Raw genomic sequence first — 26,828 nt, 5'->3', positions numbered from 1 at the left:
CACAAGCAAGGAAATCGAAACCATAATCAGAAATCTGCCAGCAAACAAAAGCCCAAGGCCTGATGGCTTCACAGCTGAATTCTACCAAAAATTTAAAGAAGAGCTAACACCTATCTTACTCAAACTCTTCCAGAAAATTGCAGATGAAGGTAAACTTCAAAACTCATTCTATGAGGCCACCGTCACCCTAATTCCAAAACCAGACAAAGATGCCACAAAAAAGAAAACTACAGGCCAATATCACTGATGAACATAGATGCAAAAATCCTTAACAAAATTCTAGCAAACAGAATCCAACAACATATTAAAAATATCATACACCATGACCAAGTGGGCTTTATCCCAGGAATGCAAGGATTCTTTAAATATTCCACCAAATTCAATATGGTAATACACCAATTACAAAATGAAAGATAAAAAACGCATATGATTATCTCAATAGATCAAGAAAAAAGCCTTTGAAAAGAATTCAACACTCCATTTATGATAAATAACTCTCCAGAGCAAGGAAATAGAAGGAACATACCTCAACATAATAAAAGCTATATATGACAAACCCACAGCAAGCATCACCCTCAATGGTGAAAAATTGAAAGCATTTCCCCCTGAAATCAGGAACAAGACAAGGGTGCCCACTCTCACCACTACTATTCAACATAGTGTTGGAAGTTTTGGCCACAGCATTCAGAGCAGAAAAAGAAATAAAAGGAATCCAGATAGGAAAAGAAGAAGTGAAACTCTCAATGTTTGCAGATGACATGATCCTCTAAATAGAACCCTAAAGACTCTACCAGAAAATTACTAGAGCTAATCAATGAATATAGTAAAGTTGCAGGATATAAAATTAACACACAGAAATCCCTTGCATTCCTATATACTAACAATGAAAAAACAGAAAGAGAAATTAAGGAAACAATACCATTCACCATTGCAACAAAAAGAATAAAATACTTAGGAGTATATCTACCTAAAGAAACAAAAGACCTATACATAGAAAACTATAAAACACTGATGAAAGAAATCAAAGAGGACACAAACAGATGGAGAAACATGCCGTGTTCATGGATTGGAAGAATCAATATTGTCAAAATGGCTATTCTACCCAAAGCAATCTATAGATTCAATGCAATCCCTATCAAGCTACCAACGGTATTTTTCACAGAACTAGACCAAAGAATTTCACAATTTGTATGGAAATACAAAAACCTCGAATAGCCAAAGTAATCTTGAGAAAGAAGAATGGAACTGGAGGAATCAACCTGCCTGACTTCAGACTCTACTACAAAGCCACAGTCATCAAGACAGTATGGTACTGGCACAAAGACAGAAATATAGATCAATGGAACAGAATAGAAAGCCCAGAGATAAATCCACGAACCTATGGACACCTTATCTTTGACAAAGGAGGCAAGGATATACAATGGAAAAAAGACAACCTCTTTAACAAGTGGTGCTGGGAAAACTGGTCAACCACTTGTAAAAAAATGAAACTAGAACACTTTTCTCAACACCATACACAAAAATAAACTCAATGGATTAATAGATCAAATGTAAGACGCAGAAACTATAAAAATACTCCTAAGAGGAGAAACATAGGCAATAACACTCCTCCACATAATATCAACAGCAAATGATCCTTCTAATGCCCAACTTCCCCAGAATATTGGAAATAAAAGCAAAAATAAACAAATGGGACCTAATTAAACTTAAAAGCTTTGCACAACAAAGGAAATGATAAGCAAGGTGAAAAGACAGACTTCAGAATGGGAAAAAATAATAGCAAACAAAGCAACTGACAAAGAATTAATCTCAAAAATATATAAGCAACTCCTGCAGTTCAATTCCAGAAAAATAAATGACCCAATCAAAAAATGGGCCAAAGAACTAAACAGACATTTCTCCAAAGAAGACATCAGATGGCTAACAAACACATGAAAAGATGCTCAACATCACTCATTATCAGAGAAATGCAAATCAAAACCTCAATGAGGTACCATTACACGCCAGTCAGGATGGCTGCTATCCAAAAGTCTACAAGCAATAAATGCCGGAGAGGGTGTGGAGAAAAGAGAACCCTCTTACACTGTTGGTGGGATTGCAAGCTAGTACAGCCACTATGGAAAACAGTGTGGAGATTTCTTGAAAAACTGGAAATAGAACTGCCATATGACGCAGGCAATCCCACTTCTGGGCATACACACTGAGGAAACAGATCTGAAGAGACACTGTGCACCCCAATAGTTCATCCGCAGCCACTGTTTATAATAGCCAGGAACATGGAAGCAACCTACATCCCTCAGCAGATGATGATAAGGAAGCTGTGGTACATATCATTGGAATATTACTCAGCCATTAAAAAGAATTCATTTGAACCAGTCCTAATGAAATGGATGAAGCTGGAGCCCATTATACAGAGTGAAGTAAGCCAGAAAGATAAAGAACATTACAGCATACTAACACATATATATGGAATTTAGAAAGGTGATAACAATAACCCTATATGCAAAACAGAAAAAGAGACACAGAAATACAGAACAGACTTTTGAACTCTGTGGGAGAAGGTGAGGGCGGGATATTTCAAAAGAACAGCATGTATACTATCTATGGTGAAACAGATCACCAGCCCAGGTGGGATGCATGAGACAAGTGCTCCGGCCTGGTGCACTGGGAAGACCCAGAGGAATCGGGTGGAGAGGGAGGTGGGAGGGGGGATCGGGATTGGGAATACATGTAAATCCATGGCTGATTCATATCAATGTATGAAAAAAAAAAAAAAAAAAAAAAAAAAAAAAAAAAAAACATAAAAAAAAAAAGACCTATATATAGAAAACTATAAAACACTGATGAAGAAATAAAAAATGACACAATAGATGGAGAAATATACCATGTTCCTGGATCGGAAGAATCAATATAGTGAAAATGAGTACACTACCCAAAGCAATCTATAGATTCAATGCAATCCCTATCAAGCTACCAACGGTATTTTTCAGAGAACTAGAACAAATAATTTCACAACTTGTATGGAAATCCAAAAATCTCAAATAGCCGAAGCAATCGTGAGAAAGAAGAATGGAACTAGAGGAATCAACCTGCCTGACTTCAGACTCTACTACAAAGCTACAGTCATCAATACAGTATGGTACTGGCACAAAGACAGAAATATAGATCAATGGAACAAAATAGAAAGTCCAGAGATAAATCCACGCACCTATGGACACCTTATCTTTGACAAAGGAGGCAAGAATACACAATGGAGAAAAGTCAATCTCTTTAACAAGTGGTTCTGGGAAAACTGGTCAACCACTTGTAAAAGAATGAAACTAGAACACTTTCTAACACCATACAGAAAAATAAAGTCAAAATGGATTAAAGATCTAAATGTAAGACCAGAAACCATAAAACTCCTAGAGGAAAACATAGGCAAACACTCTCCGACATAAATCACAGCAGGATCCTCTATGAACCACCTCCCAGGGTAATGGAAATAAAAGCAAAACTAAACAAATGGGACATAATTAAACCTAAAAGCTTTTGCACAACAAAGGAAACTATAAGCAAGGTGAAGACAGCCTTCAGAATGGGAGAAAATAATAGCAAACAAAGTAATTGACAATTAATCTCAAAAATATACAAACAGCTCCTGCAGCTCAATTCCAGAAAAATAAACGACCCAATCAAAAAATGGGCCAAAGAACTAAACAGACATTTCTCCAAAGAAGACATACAGATGGCTAACAAACACATGAAAAATGCTCAACATCACTCATTATCAGAGAAATGCAAATCAAAACCACAATGAGGTACCATCTCATGCCAGTCAAAATGGCTGCTATCAAAAAGTCTACAAACAATAAATGCTGGAGAGGGTGTGGAGAAGAGGGAACCCTCTTACACTGTTGGTGGGAATGCAAACTGGTACAGCCACTATGGAAAACAGTGTGGAGATTCCTTACAAAACTGGAAATAGAACTGCCATATGACCCAGCAATCCCACTGCTGGGCATACACACCGAGGAAACCAGATCTGAAAGAGACACGTGTACCCCAGTGTTCATCGCAGCACTGTTTATAATTGCCAGGACATGGAAGCAACCTAGATGTCCATCAGCAGATGAATGGATAAGAAATCTGTGGTATATATACACAATGGAATATTACTCAGCCATTAAAAAGAATGCATTTGAATCAGTTCCAGTGAGGTGGATGAAACTGGAGCCTATTATACAGGGTGAAGTAAGTCAGAAAGAAAAACACCAATACAGTATAATAACACATATATATGGAATTTTGAAACATGGTAACAATGACCCTATATGCAAGACAGCAAAAGAGAGACAGATGTATAGAAAAGTCTTTTGGACTCTGTGGGAGAAGGCAAGGGTGGGAGGATTTGAGAAAATAGCATTGAAACATGTATATTATCATATGTGAAAGAGATCACCAGTCCAGGTTCAATGCATGAGACAGGGTGCTCAGGGCTGGTGCACCAGGATGACCCTAAGGGATGGGATGGGGAGGGAGGTGGGAGGTGGGGTTCAGGATGGGGAACACATGTACACCCATGGTTGATTCAATGTATGGCAATGGTTGTCATATGTTTGGCATATGTCATATGTATGACAACTGTTCATGGTTATCAATGTATGGCAAAAACCACTACAATATTGTAAAGTAATTAGCTTCCAATTAAAATAAATAAATTGATAAAAAAAAACAAATACTATTAGAATCAATGTATCAAACATAAAGGCTGTATTTGCTGTTTTTCATTATTTTTTTCTTTATTCTTAATGCCTACTTTTGACTCTTAAGTTTTTACAAAGATAAGAAAGTTACATATAGCAATGATTTCCTATGCAGAATGAAATATGAAAGCTGGGTACAGAAATGGGGCATTTCATTTCTTACACTATATTACTTTAAGAAATATTAAAAAAAAATTTTTTAAGAATTTAATGTAATTCTGTAGAAATATGAGATCTTTCAGCTTTTAAGAACAAGAGTAAGGACTTCCCTGGGGGTCCAGTGGCTAAGACTTCAAGCTCCTGATGCAGGAGGCCCAGGTTCAATCCCTGGTCAGGAAACGAGATCCCACAAGTTGCAACTAAGACCCAGTGCAGTCACAAGAGCATATTCATATCCACATTTACACTAAGGTACTGGTTATATCACATGCTCATTACTAAAAACACTAAATAAACAACTGAATAAAATTTAGACTTATGAAATAATATACATCAAAAAAAATCTCACATACAAAATCTGTGGCTAAACATCTTTGGCAGCCTTAGATAAAATCTAATTTCACAATGACACTGGAATGCTGAGATATTTGCTCAGTGATTTATTAACATGAGAAACAGCATCAGTTGAGGAAAAATAAAAGAAACAGTACGATTTTCTCAAATACTGTACCGTAGTTAGCCACTGCTTTTCCACCCTTCCTCCTTATTTCTTCAACAACCTTATCAGCAGCTAAGGAGCTTTTGCCAACTCCTGTGAAGTCCCCTCCTAGGTCATTCACTGCAATGCAAAAATAAACAAATAAGAATTCAGTTCTAGACCTCAAACGTACAAGGTGGAATGAAATTACATTATTTGCATATGTTTTCAGTCATCTTCCTAATTCCCTCCTCCTGTATTTCTATCCTTCTTAAGACACCATGATATATGTACTTTCAAAACATGTCTCTCTGTTTTTAAATACAGATATGAAGCAGTGAAAATATTTAAACACAGGTTCATGCCATGAAATTTTCAACTGTGCAATGCTTCTTTTTTGGGAAGCAAGAGACTGATTCAACCCACTTTTAGAAAAAAAAAAGGAAAAGAAAAAAAAAAAATCACTTTTAAGAGTAAACACAAAGGAAAACAGTATGGACATCCTTCACAAAAAATTAAAAATAGAACTGTCATATGATCTGGCAATCCCACTTCCATGTATTTATTCAAAAGAACTGAAATCAGGAACTAAAGAGATAACAGAACTCCAGTGTTCAATGCAGCACTATTCACAATAGCCAAGATGTGCAAACAATCTACATATCAATTGACAGACAAAATGGATAAAGAAAAAGTTGCCAATGTGCTATTATTTAGGCTATAAAAAAAAGAAGGAAATTTTGCAATATGTAACAACATGGATAAACCCTGAAGATAATAAGGTAACCCAGCCACAGAAGGCCAAATACTATATGATTGTACCTAAAATGGTCAAACTCATAGAATCAGAGAGTAGAATAGTGGTTGCAGAGATTAGCAGGAGGAGAAAATGGGGAGTTGCTAATCAGTGGGCATAAAATTTCAATAATGCAAGATGAAAATGTTCTAGAGATCTTACCTGCTGTACAACATAATGCCTGTAGTTAATAATACTCTATTGTACACTTAAAAATTTGTTAAAAGGGTAGATCTCATATTAAGAGTTCTTATCACAACTGAAAAAAGAAAAGAAAGGTTAAATACATAATGTGACATCTTCCCCATGTCAAGAAAGCCATTTACAGCAATGGTGATAAAGAACAAGCATATTAAATTCACACTGGTGAATTTTTGTAAAACATAATATGTCATGGTCTACCAAAAAAGAAATAAAACTATTTATTGAAAAAGGTCAAAAACTACACACACAACTAACATGTGTTCAGTCACTAATTTATACTAAAATATATGTAATTTATATGTTTCCCTAGTGGCTCAGATGGCAAAGAATCTGCCTGCAATGGAGGAGAACAGTTTCAATCCCAGGGTTGGAAAGATCTCCTGGAGAAGGGAATGGCTACCCACTCCAGTATTCTTGCCTGGAGAATTCCATGGACAGAGGAGCCTAGCCAGATACAGTCCATGGATTCACGAAGAGTTGGAAACAATTAAGTGACTTTCATTACATTTTTACATCTTCCTATATATATATAGATACAAACATTAACTGAACATTTACTATTTGCAAGGAAATCTACAGATGTATAAGAATGGTGCCTATCCTCAAAGAGTTTATAATGTACTGAAAGTTAAGTATGTGGTAATGTCTGGATGTGAGAGTTGGACTGTGAGGAAAGCTGAGCACTGAAAAATTGATGCTTTTGAACTTTGGTGTTGGAGAAGACTCTTGAGAGTCCCTTGGACTGCAAGGAGATCCAACCAGTCCATCCTAAAAGACTGATCTGTTCTGGCTGGGTGTTCATTGGAAGGACTGATGCTGAAGCTGAAACTCCAATACTTTGGCCACCTCATGCGAAGAGTTGACTCATTGGAAAAGACCCTGATGCTGGGAGGGATTGGGGGCAGGAGGAGAAGAGGATGACGGAGGATGAGATGGCTGGATGGCATCACCGATTCGATGGGCATAAGTTTGAGTGAACTCCGGGAGTTGGTGATGGGCAGGGAGGCCTGGCGCGCTGCGATTCATGGAGTCACAAATAGTCGGACACGACTGAGCAACTGAACTGAACTGAACTGAACTAATGCATTAATTGTATCATAAAGTATATAAAGGCAACATAACTAAGTAATATGATAACAAAGGTAATTTACACAATCATTCAAGGTTGAATTTACAAAATAACAGGCAAAAATAAATGAAAAGATAAATAATGTGTCAGTCACTCAGTCATGTCCGACTCTTTGCGACTCCATGGACTGTAGCCCACCAGGCTCCTCTGTCCGTGGAATTCTCCAGCCAAGAATACTGGAGTGGGTTGCCATTCCCTTCTCCAGGGGGTCTTCCTGACCCAGGGATCAAACCTGGGTCTCCCTCACCGCAGGCAGATTCTCTACCATCTGAGCCACAATAGATCGATGCCAAACATCTTGGTAAAAACAGAATTTAAGGCAAATACTGGGGACAAAGAATTAACTTGCATTGCAAAGTGATCATTTCTGTTGGGTTACTGCATAAACTGTGAGGAATATAATAATTTAAAAATTACTAATTAATAATGGCATAGAGATATACGCTAAAATTTAAACCCTCTTAATATGATCAAATTGATGATTATCATACCTGAAAAAAAAAATGCACAAGATCTTTTTTTCTTTTGAAGTATAACTCTCTTATGGGGGATTGGGGGTGAGGGTTGCAACTGGGATAGAGTAGTAAAAGGAGATAAAGGGATGACTCAGAGAAAAACTAGTCAAATGTATTTTTGTGCTTAAAGGAAATTAGTTTTTCAAAATGTAGACTGAGGTATATTTTTTCTAACAATATAGTCTTATCAGTCTTATTGCAAATAAAAAAAGCTACAAAGACAAAAAATAATAGGGGAAAGGCTTACATTATCCCTCAGAGATTTTTTTTTTAATGTTAAGGTTCTCAAGACTAAATTCCTATTAACTATTCATTATTTGAGTACAGTTACTTAAATAACAAGATATAAACAATAAAAAAAATCAAGATTTTGAAACACATAACTAACAGTCTTCTAAGACCCTTTTTACCCAAGCAAGAGAAAGTTCAAAAGCAAATTGACAAAGACAATACTGAAGTAAAGAAAGAAATGTTCAATTGTGAAATGAAACACTACCCCCAAGTGCAAACTATTCCAAGTGCAATCAAAGGTAAACATTGAAGCCTGAATAAATAATGACTGTGATCAATGATCAATGCAGTGAAACAGTATCAAAACAGATTTATTCAAGACAAGTATTCACCTCAGACAGGACAAATTTGACACTGACCTTACTCAGTTACCCTTCCAGAGCTAATTCACAGGGGTTACAATCTTAACTAGAAAAGCACTGATTATACACTGAAGGACTTAGCCAGCAGCAACATTAGAAGATTGCTTGTAAACAAAGAGCAATGTGTTTACACTATGTGACCCTGTCATCACTTATATATATGACTAATATTCCAATTATAACAATATTTTAAAATATCCCTACTGCCTACTGTTAAAGACAGATCTGGAGGAGAAGGGGACGACAGAGGACGCGATGGTTGGATGACATCATTGACTCAATTAGACATGAGTTTCAGTAAACTCCGGGAGTTGGCAATGGATAGGGAGGCCTGGCATGCTGAAGTCCATGGGGTCACAAAGAGTCAGAGATGACTGAGCAACTGAACTGAACTGACTGAATATTCCAATTATAACAATATTTTAAAATATCCCTACCACCTACTGTTAAAGACACAACTTTGTACATTGCTGCATTTAAGCTCCATACAGTTTTCTAGGAGTTTGGCAGGAACACTTGTTCCTATTTTTATAGGAGAGGAAAGAGTTTAGGAAAAGTTAGGTAACTTATTCCAGGCTCCAAGGCTGTATGAAACAGCAAAATTCAGACAAGAACCTGGACCCACCACAATATCACTCTGCTCCTCTAATGCTGTGAACAAGTTTCTTTTATTCTAATTATTTCCACTTAAAAAAAAAAAGTCATGCTTGCTTGGAGAGAATACAGAAGAAACAACCTCTCTCAAACAAACAGCTTCAAAATACAGTATTTTTACTACTTATTGGTAAGATTATGATAGTTAAGGGATAGAGTCTTTTCAGCTTAAACCATCAAAATATCCCCAAAAGTGATATATTTGTAAATCCTCCATATAAAATCGAGCTTATAGCTCTGAAGAGCTTTTTTTTTTTTTAAGATGTAAAATCTTTTGCCTATTTCCGTAATTTTAAATAAATCAATGACTTGGATAGTCTATTAAAGACTATGTAAGTTTTTTTAATTAAAAATGCACTCTGAGTTTTTATTAAACACCTACTTACTATACACTAACCACTAGAGTAGGGACATATGGATCCAGAAAATTATAAACACACTTGGAGCCTATAAAAGTATCCTATAAATAGGAAAATGGATACCTAAACACAAAGTACTGAGTTATCAGCTATCAAAGCCTGAAAACAGAACCAGTTGGTGAGAATGGCTGTTTCCCCATATCCTTCCAACACAAGACATTATCATTCTTTTCAGTATAACAATTAAATGATTACAAATTATAGCCCATTATTTTAGCACTAGTAAGGTTACATTATTTTCATAGGCTTGTCATTTATATTTCTGTTCACTGTTTTGTCTGCTTAAATAACATTTCATTTGGGGTGCCTTTTTTTCATACAGATGTGTACATGCGGGAAGCATGCATGCTTGTCACTTCAGTCATGTCCGACTCTATGGAACCCTGTGGACTGTAGCCCACCAGGCTCCTCTGTCCATGGGAGTCTCCAGGCAAGAATACTGGAGTGGGTTGTCATGCCCTCCTGCAGGGGATCTTCCTAACCCAGGGATCGAACCCTGGTCTCCTGTGTCTTCTGCATAGCAGGTGGATTCTGAGCCACCAGGGAAGCCCCATGTACATGTCACTTATTTCTAAAGATTTTAATTTTTTATCATATACAAATTATAAATTCTTTTATTGAAATGTTGAAAGAGAAACAGCAGAGCATTAATATTATTTGATAGCATTACATACTTTGTTTTTTAACATTTTGTTACGTAAACCAGATTGAGAAATCTGGATTTGTCTTTAGCAATCCTATTTGTGTACAGGGCTTGGTTCTCAGAAGTTGGTTTTCCTGTTCTCTCATGCTGTTCTTCAGCCCTGATTACTGGTCCCAAAGATTAGAGCAAGAAACACGTTTTGGGTCTCCTGATATCAGGGCTGCTAAACCAACTGAGGCAACATATATCACTTTTAGTGTGTTGGGGGGGAAAAATGTGATCAAACTGATTATCATCTTCCTCAAACTGTCCCATCCTCTCAGCAGCACTTTGCTGGCTAAGTCATTTCCCAGGTATTCTCTCTTTACTCCCATTTCTGAACAGTACATGCCACCAAGCTATCAAGGCTTGACATCCATTTCATTATGATTCTTCAAATACTCACTCTGTTCATACTCTGTACCCAGCACTGGGCTTGGTGCTTTGAGCGTGGGAGGTAGATAGTGTGTGTGCTGAGGAGTTTCCAGTTCTTCTGAGGAACCAATTATTGCCATTTCTTTCCTGTTCTATCATTTCATGCCCAGACTACTGTAAGTGCCTCCCCAGTGGCCTTTTCCCTCCAATCGTAATCATTCCAGGCTGCTAGCAGCCAGTTGTTGGGTAACGGCCATACAACAGCCTTAAGCTAAGTCATTCCCCCACTGAAAATCTGCAGTAGAACCCTATTATTCACTGCCTAATTTTCAAGATCCCTTAAAGTCAGACTTCATTTTACTGTTTCACCTTAGTATAATTAGTTTCTCCTCTCTGGGAAATTGCTTATATAGCAATTCCTAAGTTCCCACTTAATTATCAGGAGTAATAATGTTACAATGCTTTGTATCTGAAGAGTGCTCTATAACTGTGCTTACACATATTCCTGTTCACATATTTATTCAATCCAAGGATTTGACACCAGTAAGTCATATCTATGACCAAAGACATATCTATAAACTACTTTTATTTCCAAAGTAAAATGGTGCTTCCAAATCTACAAAATCAAAATAACTTTTATATGCATTGATTTTGCACGTGACATGCTTTACAATGAGTAATCTGAGAAGTGTATAAAAAGATGACAAAGGCAATATTATACTACAAGTGTACTTATTTTTTGGAGAGGTTATTTACTTTTTTTTAATGCTTTTAAGAAATTCAAACACTACAGATCCAAAAAGCCCTTTCTAACCCGTGTCCTATCACAGAGGTAACTGTTATTAACCATTTTTGAGATGTCCTTCCAGGCATTTCTGTTTCCTATGTTGATGCCTTTCCTCCCATTCTGAAAAGTTTCTGATAGAAAACAAAAGCATTAAGAATCATTTCATTGATATAGTAGGCCCAGTGGGGATTTCCTCCTGTATTCTGTTTATGTCTTGACTGCTACCAAAAAGTATTTAAAGTGCCTTAAATATAAAAGGCACGTGCAAGGACTATCAAAAAATGGAAAAATTAAGAAAATGTCACATCAGAGAAAGAGAAACCTACTCAAAGCATAGGCAAATGGTTGTTACCCTAGTTGAGGACAGTGTCAGGTTTACCCTTAAGCTTCCTGACAGTCAAAGAAAAAGTGCAAAACACAGTGTTGCCGCTATATTTTCATTGTTCGGCAGAAAGATACCATCTCCCTAGTTCATCAGAAGTCTTTTCCAGAATGGCCATAATGTATCTAAATATTTGAAGGCCTCCAAAATGTGGTAACAGTTTAGAAAGCAGTATCTTAAGTGAGGCCCCCTTAATTTAAGGGACTTTATCTGTCTCAAGAAGATAAGGCAAGAAGGCATCAAGGGTCTCTTTAAAGGAAGAAGTTGAAAATGAGCAACTGAGTCCTCCTGGGACTCCATCTCCTGTCTATCTGCACTCACCACCTGGGTAATCCGATCCAGTCTCCTGGCTTTAAATCCCACCTGGGAACTGAAAATAGATTTATATAGCTTCAATGTCCCCCCAACTATAGAGTCCTATGTCCCACTGCCTACTTACTATCCTCATCTGAAAGTCTACAGGAATGTCCCCTCTCTGGGAATCTGGCCCTCCTCCAATCTTTTCCATCTCACTCTATCCTCTCTCCTTTTCAACCCACATCAGCAAATAACCAAATCCTGCCATACCTACCTTCCAAATATATCCAGAATTTAACCTCCTTGTACCACCTCCATCCCTACCAACTGTCTGAATCAACCCCTTCTCTTTTACAGATTTTTGCAATAACCTGACAGATCTCTCTGCTTCCACTTCTTTTTTTTAACAAAAAATTATAAGTACAGACAATAGGAGTTCATATGACAATAAACCCCAACAGGCTCGACATCCTCCTCCACTTCCATCCTTACTCCTCCTGAACCTACTTCTCAGACAGCAAGCAGAATGATCAATTTAAACCTTAAAGCAGGTCATGAAAGTAGGTTCTCATTAGAAATCTAGAAAAATAGTGTACACGATCTTATTTGCAAAACAGAAATAGAGACACAGATATAGAATACAAACATATGAACACCAAGTAGGTAAAGGTGGTGACATGGGAATTGGGGTGTTGGTATTGACATATATACACTATTGATACTATCTATAAAACAGATAACTAAGGAGAACCTACTGTATAGCTCAGGAACTTTACCTAGCGCTCTGTGGTGACCTAAATTGGCAGGAAATCAAAAAGAGAGGGGCTACATGTACACGGACAGCTGACTCAGGTTGCTGTACCGCAGAAACCAACACGACACTGTAAAGCACCTATACTCCAATAAAAATTAATTTAAAAAAGAAAAACAATCCGGCTAAAAGCCAGTCCTTCTGAACTAAATGGTCCTACATGATCTGACCTCCTGTCCCCTCTCATCTCTCATCTTCATTCCCCTGGATGACATTACTCCAACCTGGGATGCCCCCGAAGCTCACTTTGATATAATCCTGAGCACAGTGCCCAGGACATGGTAGGCAGTCACTAATACTGTTTTTTTTCCCCCTTTACAAAAGAATTTAATGCTTGGTGTCATTTAATCTCCACCATAATCCTGGCAGTTATTAGGTAAGGTGGCTACTAATATTCAGACAAGTCATGTAACTGGACAGCACAGCCAGGATTCAAAGCCTGACCTAGCTTCAGAGACAATTCACTTTCGCACACTGAAGTTCATCTTCTGGCTGTCAGGATCACACAACAGCTAAAAACACAGGCTCCGGCATCTGACAACAGGAACTTAGAAAACTCATCTTTACCAGTTGTCATGTAACTTCAGCACAGAAAAGAAATCGTGCCGATCTTACTTTAAAACACTTCAACTTAAATTAACCCTAAGTGCTACTCCTCCAGTTCAAGAACAGAAAGCATTTTGCCTTTCTTACTGTCAAAGAAGAGGTTCTGCTTGCTGGAACACTTCAATCTTCTCTGTGTTCAAGCCCTCAGGATAAAAGTTACTATTCAGAGAACTTGATACGGCTCACCAACTGAGGAAACCTCAGACCTATTCCATTCCCAACATTTTCTTCAGATATGCACACACATTTCTTCAAAGATGTAATCTGTACAAAAACAAATTGTCCCTTATTGTAATTATCAGCCAAAGGCTTAGCAGTTCTTACACTCAGATTTAAGTCTCCCATAATGCTTGATATTATGGAACATAAAACATAGCAATCATATTAACAGGAAGCTAGAGAATATCTTAAGTGATACCCTTAACTTTGGGCTTGGCCAGGTGATTTTCCTTGGCCAGTGAAATGTGGGTAGAAGCGCCATGCCACTTCTAAACGGAAGCTTTAAGCACCACCATGGGGAACAGCCATGATGAGAGTCACGCCTTCAGCTGGGATCCTGAAATTATTAAGACACACAGAACAGACAGACAACGGACCAGAAGGTGAAGCATCAGGTAAGTGTGAAACTACCCTTTACTATCATAATCCAAGGAGATTTGTTTGCTGACTCAGCATAACCAACCAAAAGCTCTCTCACATGATAAACAAGCTACTCTTTGTCTTAAGGTTTTACTTCTTACTGGCCTCTGAGCTAGTCATAAGACTAACTGATCAGTAATTTTACCACAAACAAGCTCAGTTCAGTTCAGTCACTCAGTCGTGTCTGACTCTTTGCGACCCCATGAATCGCAGCACACCAGGCCTCCCTGTCCATCACCAACTCCCAGAGTTTACTCTAACACATGTCCATTGAGTCGGTCATGCCATCCAGCCATCTCATCCTCTGTCGTCCCCTTCTCCTCCTGCCCCCAATCCCTCCCAGCATCAGGGTCTTTTCCAATGAGTCAACTCTTTGCACGAGGTGGCCAAAGTATTGGAGTTTCAGCTTCAGCATCAGTCCTTCCAATGAACACCCAGGACTGATCTGCCTTAGGATGGACTGGTTGGATCTCCTTGTAGTCCAAGGAACTCTCAAGAGTCTTCTCCAACACCACTGTTCAAAAGCATCAATTTTTCAGTGTTCAGCTTTCTCCACAGTCCAACTCTCACATCCATACATGACCACTGGAAAAACCATAGCCTTGACTAGATGGACTTTTGTTGGCAAAGTAATGTCTCTGCTTTTTAATATGCTATCTAAGTTGGTCATAACTTTCCTTCCAAGGAGTAAGCGTCTTTTAGTTTCATGGCTGCAATCACCACCTGCAGTGATTTTGGAGCCCCCCAAAATAAAGTCTGACACTGTTTCCACTGTTTCCCAATCTATTTTCCATGAAGAGATGGGACCAGATGCCATGATCTTAGTTTTCTGAATGTTGAGCTTTAAGCCAATTTTTTCACTCTCCTCTTTCACTGTTATCAAGAGGCTTTTTAGTTCTTCTTCACTTTCTGCCATAAGGGTGGTGTCATCTGCATATCTGAGGTTATTGATATTTCTCCTGGCAATCTTGATTCCAGCTTGTGCTTCATCTAACCCAGCGTTTATGATGTACTCTGCATATAAGTTAAATAAGCAGGGTGACAATATACAGCCTTCACGTACTCCTTTTCCTATTTGGAACCAGTCTGTTGTTACATGTCCAGTTCTAACTGTTGCTTCCTGACCTGCATACAGGTTTCTCAAGAGGCAAGTCAGGTGGTCTGGTATTCCCATCTCTTTCAGAATTTTCCACAGTTTATTGTTATCCACACAGTTAAAGGCTTTGGCATAGTCAATAAAGCAGAAATATATGTTTTTCTGGAACTCTCTTGCTTTTTCAACGATCCAGCGAATGTTTTCAATTTGATCTCTGGTTCCTCTGCCTTTTCGAAAACCAGCTTGAACATCTGGAAGTTCACAGTTCACGTATTGCTGAAGCCTGGCCTGGAGAATTTTGAGCATCACTTTACTAGCGTGTGACATGAGTACAATTGTGCGGTAGTTTGAGCATTCTTTGGGATTGGAATGAAAACTGACCTTTTCCAGTCCTGTGGCCACTACTGAGTTTTCCAAATTTGCTACTCTGTCGTAAATCCTACATGTGCTTACTCCTGTCTCCTATTTTTTGCTTCCTCGGGTAAAAATATGCTGAGCAGAACAAAATTAACTCAGGAGAAAGGGCAGTGCACGTAAGACAATCTGGAAGCAGGGCATCTACGTCTTAAAAAGCTACAGCACAGGGCAGTGGCGGTTAGAAGAACGAAAACCATGGTAGCCTAGAGAATTCACAGCCAGGTCACAGGCTAACAAGTGGTAGAAAAATTCTGCGCTTTCACATAAACTAAACTATATCTGGTTCTCCAGCCAAGTTTGGTAAATAATTTTACAAAAACGCGAACCTTCTACCTTTTTGGACTTTAACAGGCACCTGCTGCAATACCATCCCTGGGTCAATGACAAGAGACACACCATCCCTGTTTATCATTTCCTTAGAATTGAAAAAGGCCAACCTGAGTTCAACAAATTCAAAAGTAATAGATACAGGAATTCTGATCCACACGAACACATATTGCTGCAAAAGGTTTTACAAAATAAATTTATAAACTAAGATTATAACTCAGCCACAACCAAAAAAGTAGAAATTTACTCAACCAATCTCAAAGGCACACCAACCACTCCCCACCCCACCCCATCCCCAAAAAAGGGTTACAACAATAAACGAACCAATGAATAAAGTCCTTTCTTTACAAAAGGTAATATATCAGGTCCTTTTCAAGATACAAAAGATAAAAAGAGACCCTAGCATTTATGGAACTGAGTGCAAAGATGTAAATAAAAAGTTAGGAGTAAAAATATTAATAAATGAATAGCAATATCTTTTTAAAGAAAGTAAAGAAAAAACAGGCTGTGACATGACACATTCTTGGGACAATCTAGCAAAAAAAAAAAAAAAAGGTCTGAACTATACACACCTGACAAAATATCACAGTGTCAAATGTGTTGACATGGTGTTCTTCTTCTTGCCACAAGAAGCAGACTGGATTAACACACTGTGGTTATGACCTTAAACAACATCCAAGATTTCTGTGTACCTTCCATAAAGATAAGCTACACATCCACACTGAGGGAAAAAGAATCAATATCCTGCTTAGGTCTTCTTGGTTTAGAGAACCTTTCTGCTTGTTAAGTCTTCTGTTACACACGTCTTCATAAACAAATTGGGAGAAATCTCTCTCTCTGTATTCCCTAGTAAGCCGTAAGAAAACTGCGATTGGGAGGCCAAAGCCCAGGGAAGATATTAATAAGTATTGGGGCATACAACTGCCCTACATACCTACCTGGCACCGAAGATCCATTTAGTTACTCCCCACAAAGACGTGGCTGTAGACAAACCCACTTCTATGACCACACCAACTGCCAATCACACCAGGCAAACCACTGAGAAGACTAAAACCTCCCACACTGAGTGTGTTCTCAAATACCCCATCCTCCAACTGAATCCCCAGAGTAAAACTCAGGTAAATGTCCCTCCAATTAAAATTTTGTAAACTGTTATAAAAGCTCCCATTTGAAACATTTTGATGAAAGAAATTAAAAAAACAAAAAAAAATCATACTTTGGATTTCCTGATTTCAAACTTCCAGTTACGAAAATGCACTTACTTCTTTCCTTACCAATATATTTACACTTACATGGATTCATCTTCTACCAGTCTGCTACAAGAAAAAATTACAGCCCACAATATATCAAATGCAAGAATTTTATAATGAACATCTGCTTATCTTTCTCAATTCTATTGAGTTGCAAATTCTAGTTTACTTTAAAAAGTAAGTTGCAAAATGAATAAATAAATAAATAAAAAGTAAGTTACAAAAATCAGCCTCAATGGGGAAAAGATTTTGCTGGCAGAAGAAAAAAAACTGGTGATAAAATTTGACCCTGACAAATTATTTGATGTAAATACAAAGGTGTCTGTCTTGTGAAGACTGTATTTTAGTTCCTAGGCACTAAATGAAAAGAAAAATTTATCAACTTACCAACAACTGATGCACCTCTTTCTGCAAAAGCCAGGGCATAGGCTCGGCCCAATCCTATTGAAGAAAAAGGAAAAAAAAATCATAAAGTTGAGCAAATGTTAGAATAATTTTTTTGGTCTATTCAATCCAATCCCTATTGAAAAGTAACTGATGTGCAATTAATTACAAGAGTAGGCTTCACTGGTACTCTCAGCCTCTACTGTACCTATTTCTACTTTCAGGAATTGGAAAACTTAAAACTATGCTTTACACCCATTTTACCTACCATTTCCTACATTCTACCTAGCTTCTAGGATGCTAGAGGTGATCTGTGTTCCACCATTAAACGCATGTGCATGAAAATGCACGTGAAATGAAATTTGGAAGGAGGTAATGAGGAAGAAGTCACCATACTGTGACAACTGCCCAGTGCTGCTGCTTAGGAAGCCAACTTCTTGAAGCTTTCTAGGTATTCAGTGGATATACTGGCAGCTTCTAGATCAAGCTCCCTAATCTCTGGATGGCAACTTCCGTTCTCTAGGTTGCTAGAGCAAGTGACTATTTGGGCAGTGGCAGTTCCAAGGGCAGCCTCAGAGATAGTGGCTCCACTAATGGACCAGTTTTAGAAAAGCCAACTGCTTCTAGTGAGTCCTCTCCTGTTTCAAATATCTAACAGTTTCTACATTCTGCTCTGAACCTTGACTAGATAATCACCACATACACAAACAAAATACTTAATTCAGATTCAAAGCTATAGAGTATAAATTTATACATCCAAAAATGGAAACATGCCTATGTAAACTTTATAGGCAGAGAATATCTTAGGAAGACTATTAGAGACTGGGAATTAGTGGTTCACCTCTGAGTAACAGAATTGTGTGATTAGCAACAAAGAGTGGAAAGCTTACTTCTGTATTTTTTCAATCATTTTAACATGTACACATTTTTAAAAATTGAACTGATATACATAGTGGTAGTTTATCTTGCCTTGAGAAGCCCATGAACAGTATGAAAAGGCAAAACGACAGGACACTGAAAGATGAACTCCCCAGGTCGGTAGGTGCCTAATATGTTACTGGAAATCAGTGCAGAAATAACTCCAGAAAGAATGGAGGGATGGAGCCAAAGCAAAAGCAACACCCAGTTGTGGATGTGACTGGTGATAGAAGCAAGGTCTGATGCTGTAAAGAGCAATATTGCAAAGGAACCTGGAATGTTAGGTCCATGAATCAAGGCAAATTGGAAGTGGTCAAACAGGAGATGGCAAGAGTGAATGTCAACATTCTAGGAATCAGCGAACTAAAATGGACTGGAATGGGTGAATTTAACTCAGATGACCATTATATCTACTACTGTGGGCAAGAATCCCTTAGAAGAAATGGAGTAGCCATCATAGTCAACGAAACAGTCCGAAATGCAGTACTTGGATGCAATCTCAAAAACGACAGAATAATCTCTGTTCGATTCCAAGGCAAACCATTCAATATCACAGTAATCCAAGTCTATGCCCCAACCAGTAACGCTGAAGAAGCTGAAGTTGAACGGTTCTATGAAGACCTACAAGACCTTTTAGAACTAACACCCAAAAAAGATGTCCTTTTCATTATAGGGGACTGGAATGCAAAAGTAGGAAGTCAAGAAACACCTGGAGTAACAGGCAAATTTGACCTTGGAGTACAGAATGAAGCAGGGCAAAGGCTAATAGAGTTTTGCCAAGAGAACACACTGGTCATAGCAATCACCCTCTTCCAACAACACCAGAGAAGACTCTACACATGGACATCACTAGATGGCCAACACAGAAGGCAGACTGATTATATTCTTTGTAGCCAAAGATGGAGAAGCTCTATACAGCCAGCAAAAACAAGACCAGGAGCTGACTGTGGCTCAGATCATGAACTCCTCATTGCCAAATTCAGACTTAAATTGAAGAAAGTGAAGAAAACCAACAGACCATTCAGGTATGACCTAAATCAAATCCCTTATGATTATACAGTGGAAGTGAGAAATAGATTTAAGGGACTAGATCTGATAGACAGAGTGCCTGATGAACTATGGACAGAGGTTTGTGACATTGTACAGGAAACATGGATCGAGACCATCTCCAAGAAAAAGAAATGCAAAAAGGCAAAATGGCTGTCTGAGGAGGCCTTACAGATAACTGTGAAAAGAAGAGAAGCAAAAAGCAAAGGAGAAAAGGAAGATATAAGCATCTGAATGCAGAGTTCCAAAGAGTAGCAAGGAGAAATAAGAAAGCCTTCCTCATCAATCAATGCAAGGAAATAGAGGAAAACAATAGAATGGGAAAGACTAGAGATCTCTTCAAGAAAATTACAGATACCAAGGGAACATGTCATGCAAAGATGGGCTCAATAAAGGACGAAAATGGTATGGACCTAACATAAGCAGAAGATACTAAGAAGATGTGGCAAGAATACACAGAAGAACTGTACAAAAAAGCTCTTCACAACCAAGATAATCATGATGCTGTGATCACTCACCTAGAGCCAGACATCCTGGAATGCAAAGTCAAGTGGACTTCAGGAAGCATCACTATAAACAAAGTCAGTGGAGGTGATGGAATTCCAGTTGAGCTATTTCAAATCCTGAAAGATGAGGCTGTGAAAGTGCTGAGCTCAATATCCCAGCAAATTTGGAAAAGTCAGCAGTGGCCACAGGACTGGAAAAGGTCAGTTCCATCCAATCCCAAAGAAAGGCAAAGCCAAACACTGCTCAAACTACCACACAATTGCACTCATCTCACACGCTAGTAAAGTAATGCTCAAAATTCTCCAAACCAGTCTTCAGCAATATGTGAACCATGAATTTCCAGATGTTCAAGCTGGTATTCGAAAAGGCAGAGGAATCAGAGATCAAATTGCCAACATCTGCTGGATCATCGAAAAAGCAAGAAAGTTCCAGAAAAACATCTATTTCTGCTTTATTGACTATGCCAAAGCCTTTGATCCACTGTGTGGATCAATATAAACTGTGGAAAATTCTGAAAGAGATGGGAATACCAGACCACCTGACCTACCTCTTGAGAAACCTGTATGCAGGTCAGGAAGCAACAGTTAGAACTGGACATGGAACAACAGACTGGTTCCAAATAGGAAAAGGAGTACGTCAAGGCTTGTATATGTCTCCCTGCTTATTTAACTTATTTGCAGAGTACATCATGAGAAACACTGGGATGGAAGAAGCACAAGCTGGAATCAAGATTGCCAGGAGAAATATCAATAACCTCAGATATGCAGATGACACCACCCTTATGGCAGAAAGTGAAGAACTAAAAAGCCTCTTGATGAAAGTGAAAGAGGAGAGTGAAAAAGTTGGCTTAAAGCTCAACATTCAGAAAACTAAGATCATGGCATCTGGTCCCATCACTTCATGGCAAATAGATGGGGAAACAGTGGAAACTGGCTTTATTTTTCTGGGCTCCAAAATCACTGCAGATGGTGATTGCAGCCATGAAACTAAAAGACGCTTACTCCTTGGAAGGAAAGTTATGACCAACCTAGACAGCATATTAAAAAGCAGAGACATTACTTTGCCAACAAAGGTCCATCTAGTCAAGGCTATGGTTTTTCCAGTAATCATGTATGGATGTGAGAATTGGACTATAAAGAAAGCTGAGTGTTGAAGAATTGATGCTTTTGAACTCTGGTGTTGGAGAAGACTCTTAAGAGTCCCTTGGACTGTAAGGAGATCCAACCAGTCCATCCTAAAGGAGATCAGTCCTGGGTGTTCATTGGAAGGACTGATGTTACAGCTGAAACTCCAATACTTTGGCCACCTGATTCGAAGAGTTGACTCATTGGAAAAGACCCTGATGCTGGGAAAGATTGACGGCAGGAGGAGAAGGGGACAACAGAGGATGAGATGGTTGGATGGCATCACCGACTCACTGGACATGAGTTTGGGTAAACTCCAGGAGTTGGTGATGGACAGGGAGGCCTGTCATGCTGTAGTTCATGGGGTCGCAAAGAGTCAGACATGACTGAGCGACTGAACTGAACTAAACTGAATTTAAATTAACTCATAAACAAGTAAACAAATAACAAAAGGAAGCAGCTAAATTATCAAGCTCTTCTATAAAGAACCCAAATTATAAATTTTTCCAAAACTAAAAGATCACCAAATAATTTACTTTAAAATTTAATCTACTCTAAATGGATGAGCAAGAACCCATCCAACACAGTAACTCAAGCCTCTTCATATTTTATCAGATCAAGGCTGAAGCACTAGATTTAAACATGAGGTTTTCAACGAAATCAATACTCAAGACCAGAATGCAAAAAGTGGTAACAAAGTAGAAAATCATCAGATGAAAGGAATGGGACACATCTCTAGTAGAGATTGATCTCAGTTAATCTGAGTATTATCTCAAAACCAAGCTATACAATTCACTGAAAAGGTATGTGAGTAATCTATTTTTATCATAATGGCCCAAGCAAACTGTACACAAATCTGTACATGAAGTTAAAAGTGAAATTCTCTTTCCTGTTTCTAACACCACCACTAGTCCATTAACAGATTCACTCTGTCCTCCCATGTTTGTGTATCTATGCTTATATAAACATCATTTAAATACTTTATGTGTTAGTCTGTCTCCCCAAATAAACTAGAAGGTTCTTAAAGGATGAGATTTATGTCATTCTTTCCCATTTCCCACAATGGCCAGCACAACTGTAGAGTCAAAATGCACAAAAAAATTAAATTCAAGAGCCTCTCTTTTCTCTCAATCCTCTTTCAAAGCCTGTCTTAACTTTCTCCTGCACCTAAGTTCACTGTCAACCATCCTCTCTGCCCTATTTCTCTTCTGACCTTAACTTCTTTCGCAGTGTCAAAAATCAGTTCATTCTTTTCTCACAGTGCTTGTTCAGTGCTCCTCTCAGTGGGTTTGACTGCCCTCTGCTTCAAGTTAACAGAGTCTCTGAGACTAGCTTCCTGGACTATTTCACTTTCTAGGTTTACCCAAAGGAAGTCAAACAGCTTCAAAGTCCCTCCTGACTTCAGAACTTCCAACTACTCACACACTTCTTACTATCTCCAGGCCTACAGCTTGCTATTTTATAACCATCTCAAATTCACAATGGCCAGACTCCCTCTTCCATTGCCCAGTTCCACCACTCTCACATTTCCATCCCCAGCAACCGCTACTACCATCTGCTAATAAATACAACTTCCCGTTACACCACCCATCGTGCCAAAATTGTTTACCAGCTAGACAATTCTGACAGAGAAGGCAATGGCACCCCACTCCAGTACTCTTGCCTGGAAAATCCCATGGACGGAGGAGCCTGGTGAGCTGCGGTCCATGGGGTCGCAAAGAGCCTGACACAACTGAGCAACTTCACTTTCACTTTTCACTTTCACGCATTGGAGAAGGAAATGGCAACCCACTCCAGTGTTCTTGCCTGGAGAATCCCAGGGACGGCGGAGCCTGGTGGGCTGCCGTCTATGGGGTCGCACAGAGTCGTACACGACTGAAGTGACTTAGCAGCAACAGCAGCAGACAATTCTGAAACTTCTTCCAAGTCGCCCAATAAACTCTTCAATATTCCAAGCTAAACAATAGCACCTCAATAGTGCCAAGATATTTCTTCTCATTTCAGAATATGAGTGAGTTGAAGTCAGACTAATTCCCAGACATGGGCCTGGCAAGCACTCACAGCCAGCCTCCTGGGATGTTCAGCAGAAACGCAGTTCTACAGATCCATATCCTTAAAGGAGAATGCCAAGGCCTCAAGGACAACAGTCCGTGTTCTGGGACTGCAATTAGATCTCAATCTTTCTTTTCTAATGACAACCGGATGTAAGTCTCTACTTTCCCACATGTATCTGCTCCAGATCAGTATTCAAATTTAATGACTAGTAACTGTAACATAATCTAGGTTCTTTAAGACATGGATCAGTTTATAAACAAGAGGCGCTAAATCCAGAATTGTCTAGTAACAACTCATTAGTTCAGTTCAGTTGCTCAGTCGTGTCCCACTCTTTGCGACCCATGGACTCAGCACACCAGGCTTCCTGTCCATCACCAACTCCCAGAGCTTGCTCAGCCTCATGTCCACCAACTCAGTGATTTCTCCACTCTTCTCTGGTAGTATATTGGACACCTACCAACCTGGGAAGCTCATCTTTCAGTATCGTATCTTTTTGCCTTTTCATACTGTTCATAGGGTTCTCAAGGCAAGAATACTGAAGTGGTTTGCCATTCCCTTCTCCAGGGGCCCACGTTTCATCAAAATTCTCCACCATGACCTGTTCGTCTTGGGTGGCCCTACACGGCATGGCTCATAGTTTCACTGAGTTAGACAAGGCTGTGGTCCATGTGAACAACTCATTAATACTTCACAAAATCAGTTTAGTGTGTTGTAATCTGCATTTACTTAATGAAACAGAATAGAAAAGTTCAAAGTGCACTGCATGTACTATGTTTCAAATACAGATTTTGTGTGTGTGTGTGTGTGTGTGTGTGTGTGTGTGTATGTGTGTGTGTGTGTGTGTATACTGGGTATTGGCATATAACTGTTATTTCATACTGTGAATCACTCACTGTCAAAAAATGGCTTCAAATATGAGTGCATTATTTATTTTCAACAAAAACTAAGCATAAACAAAATGTTTTCCCCAAAACATATGATCATTTCAGAATGAAAATAGCTATGGATATAAAACATTTGGCCACTAATTAATACTAAAGACATTTTCTAAAAGGAAGCATGAGAATCCACTTTATAAATGAAAATATGAAAATATGTATGATTTAACCCTGGTGGCTCAGAGTGTAAAGAGTCTGCCTGCAAGGCAGGAGACCCAGCTTTAATCCCTGAGTGGGGAAGATCCCCTGGAGAAGAAAATGGAAACTCACTCCAGTACTCTTGCCTGGGAAATCCCATGGACAGAGGAGCCTGGCAAGCCCCGGTTCATGGGGTCGCAAAGAGTTGGACATGACTGAGCGACTGACTTCACTTCAACTGTTCTGACAGTTGTGACTCTGGAGTTGTGACTCCATTGTGACTTTTAATATATAATTTAAATTAATTCTGCATTAGGTCCATTCTTGGTATAAGGCACTACCAGTAGGTAATCAAAGGCCCATAAGGTCAAGATTCTTGCACTTCAGTTCACTTCAATTCAGTCATTCAGTCGTGTCAGACTCTTTGAGACCCCATGGACTGCTGCATGACAGGCTTCCCTGTCCATCACCAACTCCGGGAGCTTACTCAAACTCATGTCCATTGAGTCAGTGATGCCATCCAACCATCTCAAATGAGTCAGTTCGCATCAGGTGGCCAAAATATTGGAGTTTCAGCTTCAGCAGCAATCCCTCCAATGAACATTCAGGACTGATTTCCTTTAGGATTCACTGATTGGATCTCCTTGCAGTCCAAGGGACTCTCAAGAGTCTTCTCCAACACCACAGTTCAAAAGCACCAATTCTTCAGCACTCAGCTTTCTTTACAGTCCAATTCTCACATCCATACATGACTACTGGAAAAACCATAAGCTTTGACTAGACGGACCTCTGCACTTGGAATAGTGTAAATCTCACTGCAAAGAATCCATGTAGGTATGAGTAGTTTGTTTTAATTTTTGTCCTTTAAAAATAGAGCTATTTCACATAATAAATCTCTACTTTGCTTCTGAAATACAGGAAGGTCGGGCCCACTTCAGAAAGACCTTTGCTCTCCAGTTCCTAATGCCCCACCCCTCACTCACTTTATCCCTCTATCTCCTGCCTGAGTCCAGCAGTCACTTGAGTTTACAACTCCATGCCAAGACTCCAGTGGACTTGACAGTACTGTGCTTAGCTTGATAAGCATACAAAGTCCAAAAAGGAGAACTCTAACCAGATGCCTTTTCTAAAAAGAAGGCCCTCTTAAGAGCTTAAAAATCATACGACAGAGGAAAAGACAACTAACTTTTCAAAGGCAAGGGGCTGACATCTCTACTACTGGGGACAAGGGGTGGGGAGTGATTCCAATCACCAGATGGCTTTTCTGCCATGTTTAAAAGGCTAGACAGAGGCCTAGAGAGTCTATTGACAGGAAGAGTTGCAATTGATACGCACAGATGAGCGCTGGAATGAACTTTCACCTAGTCACGCAGCCCAGCCTGGCCTCTGTCCTCTCCAGATCCGAAGCTTTGAGGGGATGGGGGGTGGAGGTGGGGAGAGCTGCACCAGGAGTTTCTGGGTCCCCACTCAAGGCTGGCCAGCCCCACCTCTCCACCCTCAGGAGATTCGGCGACCTGAGAATAGTCATTGTCCATCCTCCCACTCCCACCCCCACCGAGTCCAATCAGTCGCTCCCTAAGCCGCCTAGTCACCGCGGCCCGCAGCCCAGATGCTGGGACAGCAGCTATAGCTGCGTGCGTAACCCCGACCAAAGGAAAAAAACAAACAAACAAAAAAAGTTGGGGCGGGGGGTTCCCAGCAGGACAGTGAGCTGGACACCCGCCCTCCATCCTTCACATACTCACCTCCCCCCGCGCCGGTAACCAGTACCACCCTCCCGTTGAACCTCAACATCGAGGCCATAAGTCCAGTCTGCAGCGGCACACACACACACTAGCAGAAGTAGTGCGGAGTGGAGTTCAGACTGCGAGGCAGGCAAGACGGAGGGAGTGACCGGGGGCAGGAAGGTAGCGACCTGCCAGCTTCTGAGACGGAGAGGGACGCCGTAGTTTTGCAAGTGCGCCTGCGCGGAGATCTCTTGGAACTCTGGGAAATGTAGTCCAACATGACTGCAGTCGCGGCCCTGCTCAAGAGACTTGGCTCCGAAGGACCAGTTCTGCGTAGGAAGTAATGGGAGCTCGTTAGATCTGTTTGGTAAAATGGCTGACTGTGCTCAGTTTATTTATCCTCTAATCCATGGTTTTGTCATTCACTCAGCAAGTGTTTCCTAGATTTAGGCGAGATTGCAGCTCCTCTCTGGTAATAGCTTTCAGAAATAGCCCCTTAGAAGTAAAGGCACACTCACCAATAGATAAAAGATTTCTGGAAATCTAATCCCTGGACCTCTAGGGAAGCA

At 39.5% G+C, this 26,828-nt stretch overlaps 1 protein-coding gene across 1 annotated transcript in view; it reads right to left on the bottom strand.

The window, feature by feature from the left end:
- Positions 1–26,478, bottom strand: part of HSD17B4 (hydroxysteroid 17-beta dehydrogenase 4) — a 107,384-nt gene extending 80,906 nt beyond the window's left edge. Inside the window, exons 1-3 of the mRNA XM_043465871.1 lie at positions 26,278–26,478; positions 17,809–17,862; positions 5,416–5,523 (exon numbers count right to left, since the gene is read on the bottom strand). Of these exons, the coding sequence (XP_043321806.1) occupies positions 5,416–5,523; positions 17,809–17,862; positions 26,278–26,335 (220 nt within the window). The 5' untranslated portion in view covers positions 26,336–26,478. The remainder of the gene's footprint in view (positions 1–5,415; positions 5,524–17,808; positions 17,863–26,277) is intronic.
- Between the last annotated feature and the right edge of the window lie 350 nt (positions 26,479–26,828).

This window comes from Cervus canadensis, chromosome 4 (assembly GCF_019320065.1).
Source record: "Cervus canadensis isolate Bull #8, Minnesota chromosome 4, ASM1932006v1, whole genome shotgun sequence".
In the NCBI taxonomy this organism is placed as follows: domain Eukaryota; kingdom Metazoa; phylum Chordata; class Mammalia; order Artiodactyla; family Cervidae; genus Cervus; species Cervus canadensis.
Note: the sequence above shows the minus strand (reverse complement) of the source record. Positions and strands in the feature narration are given on the sequence as shown.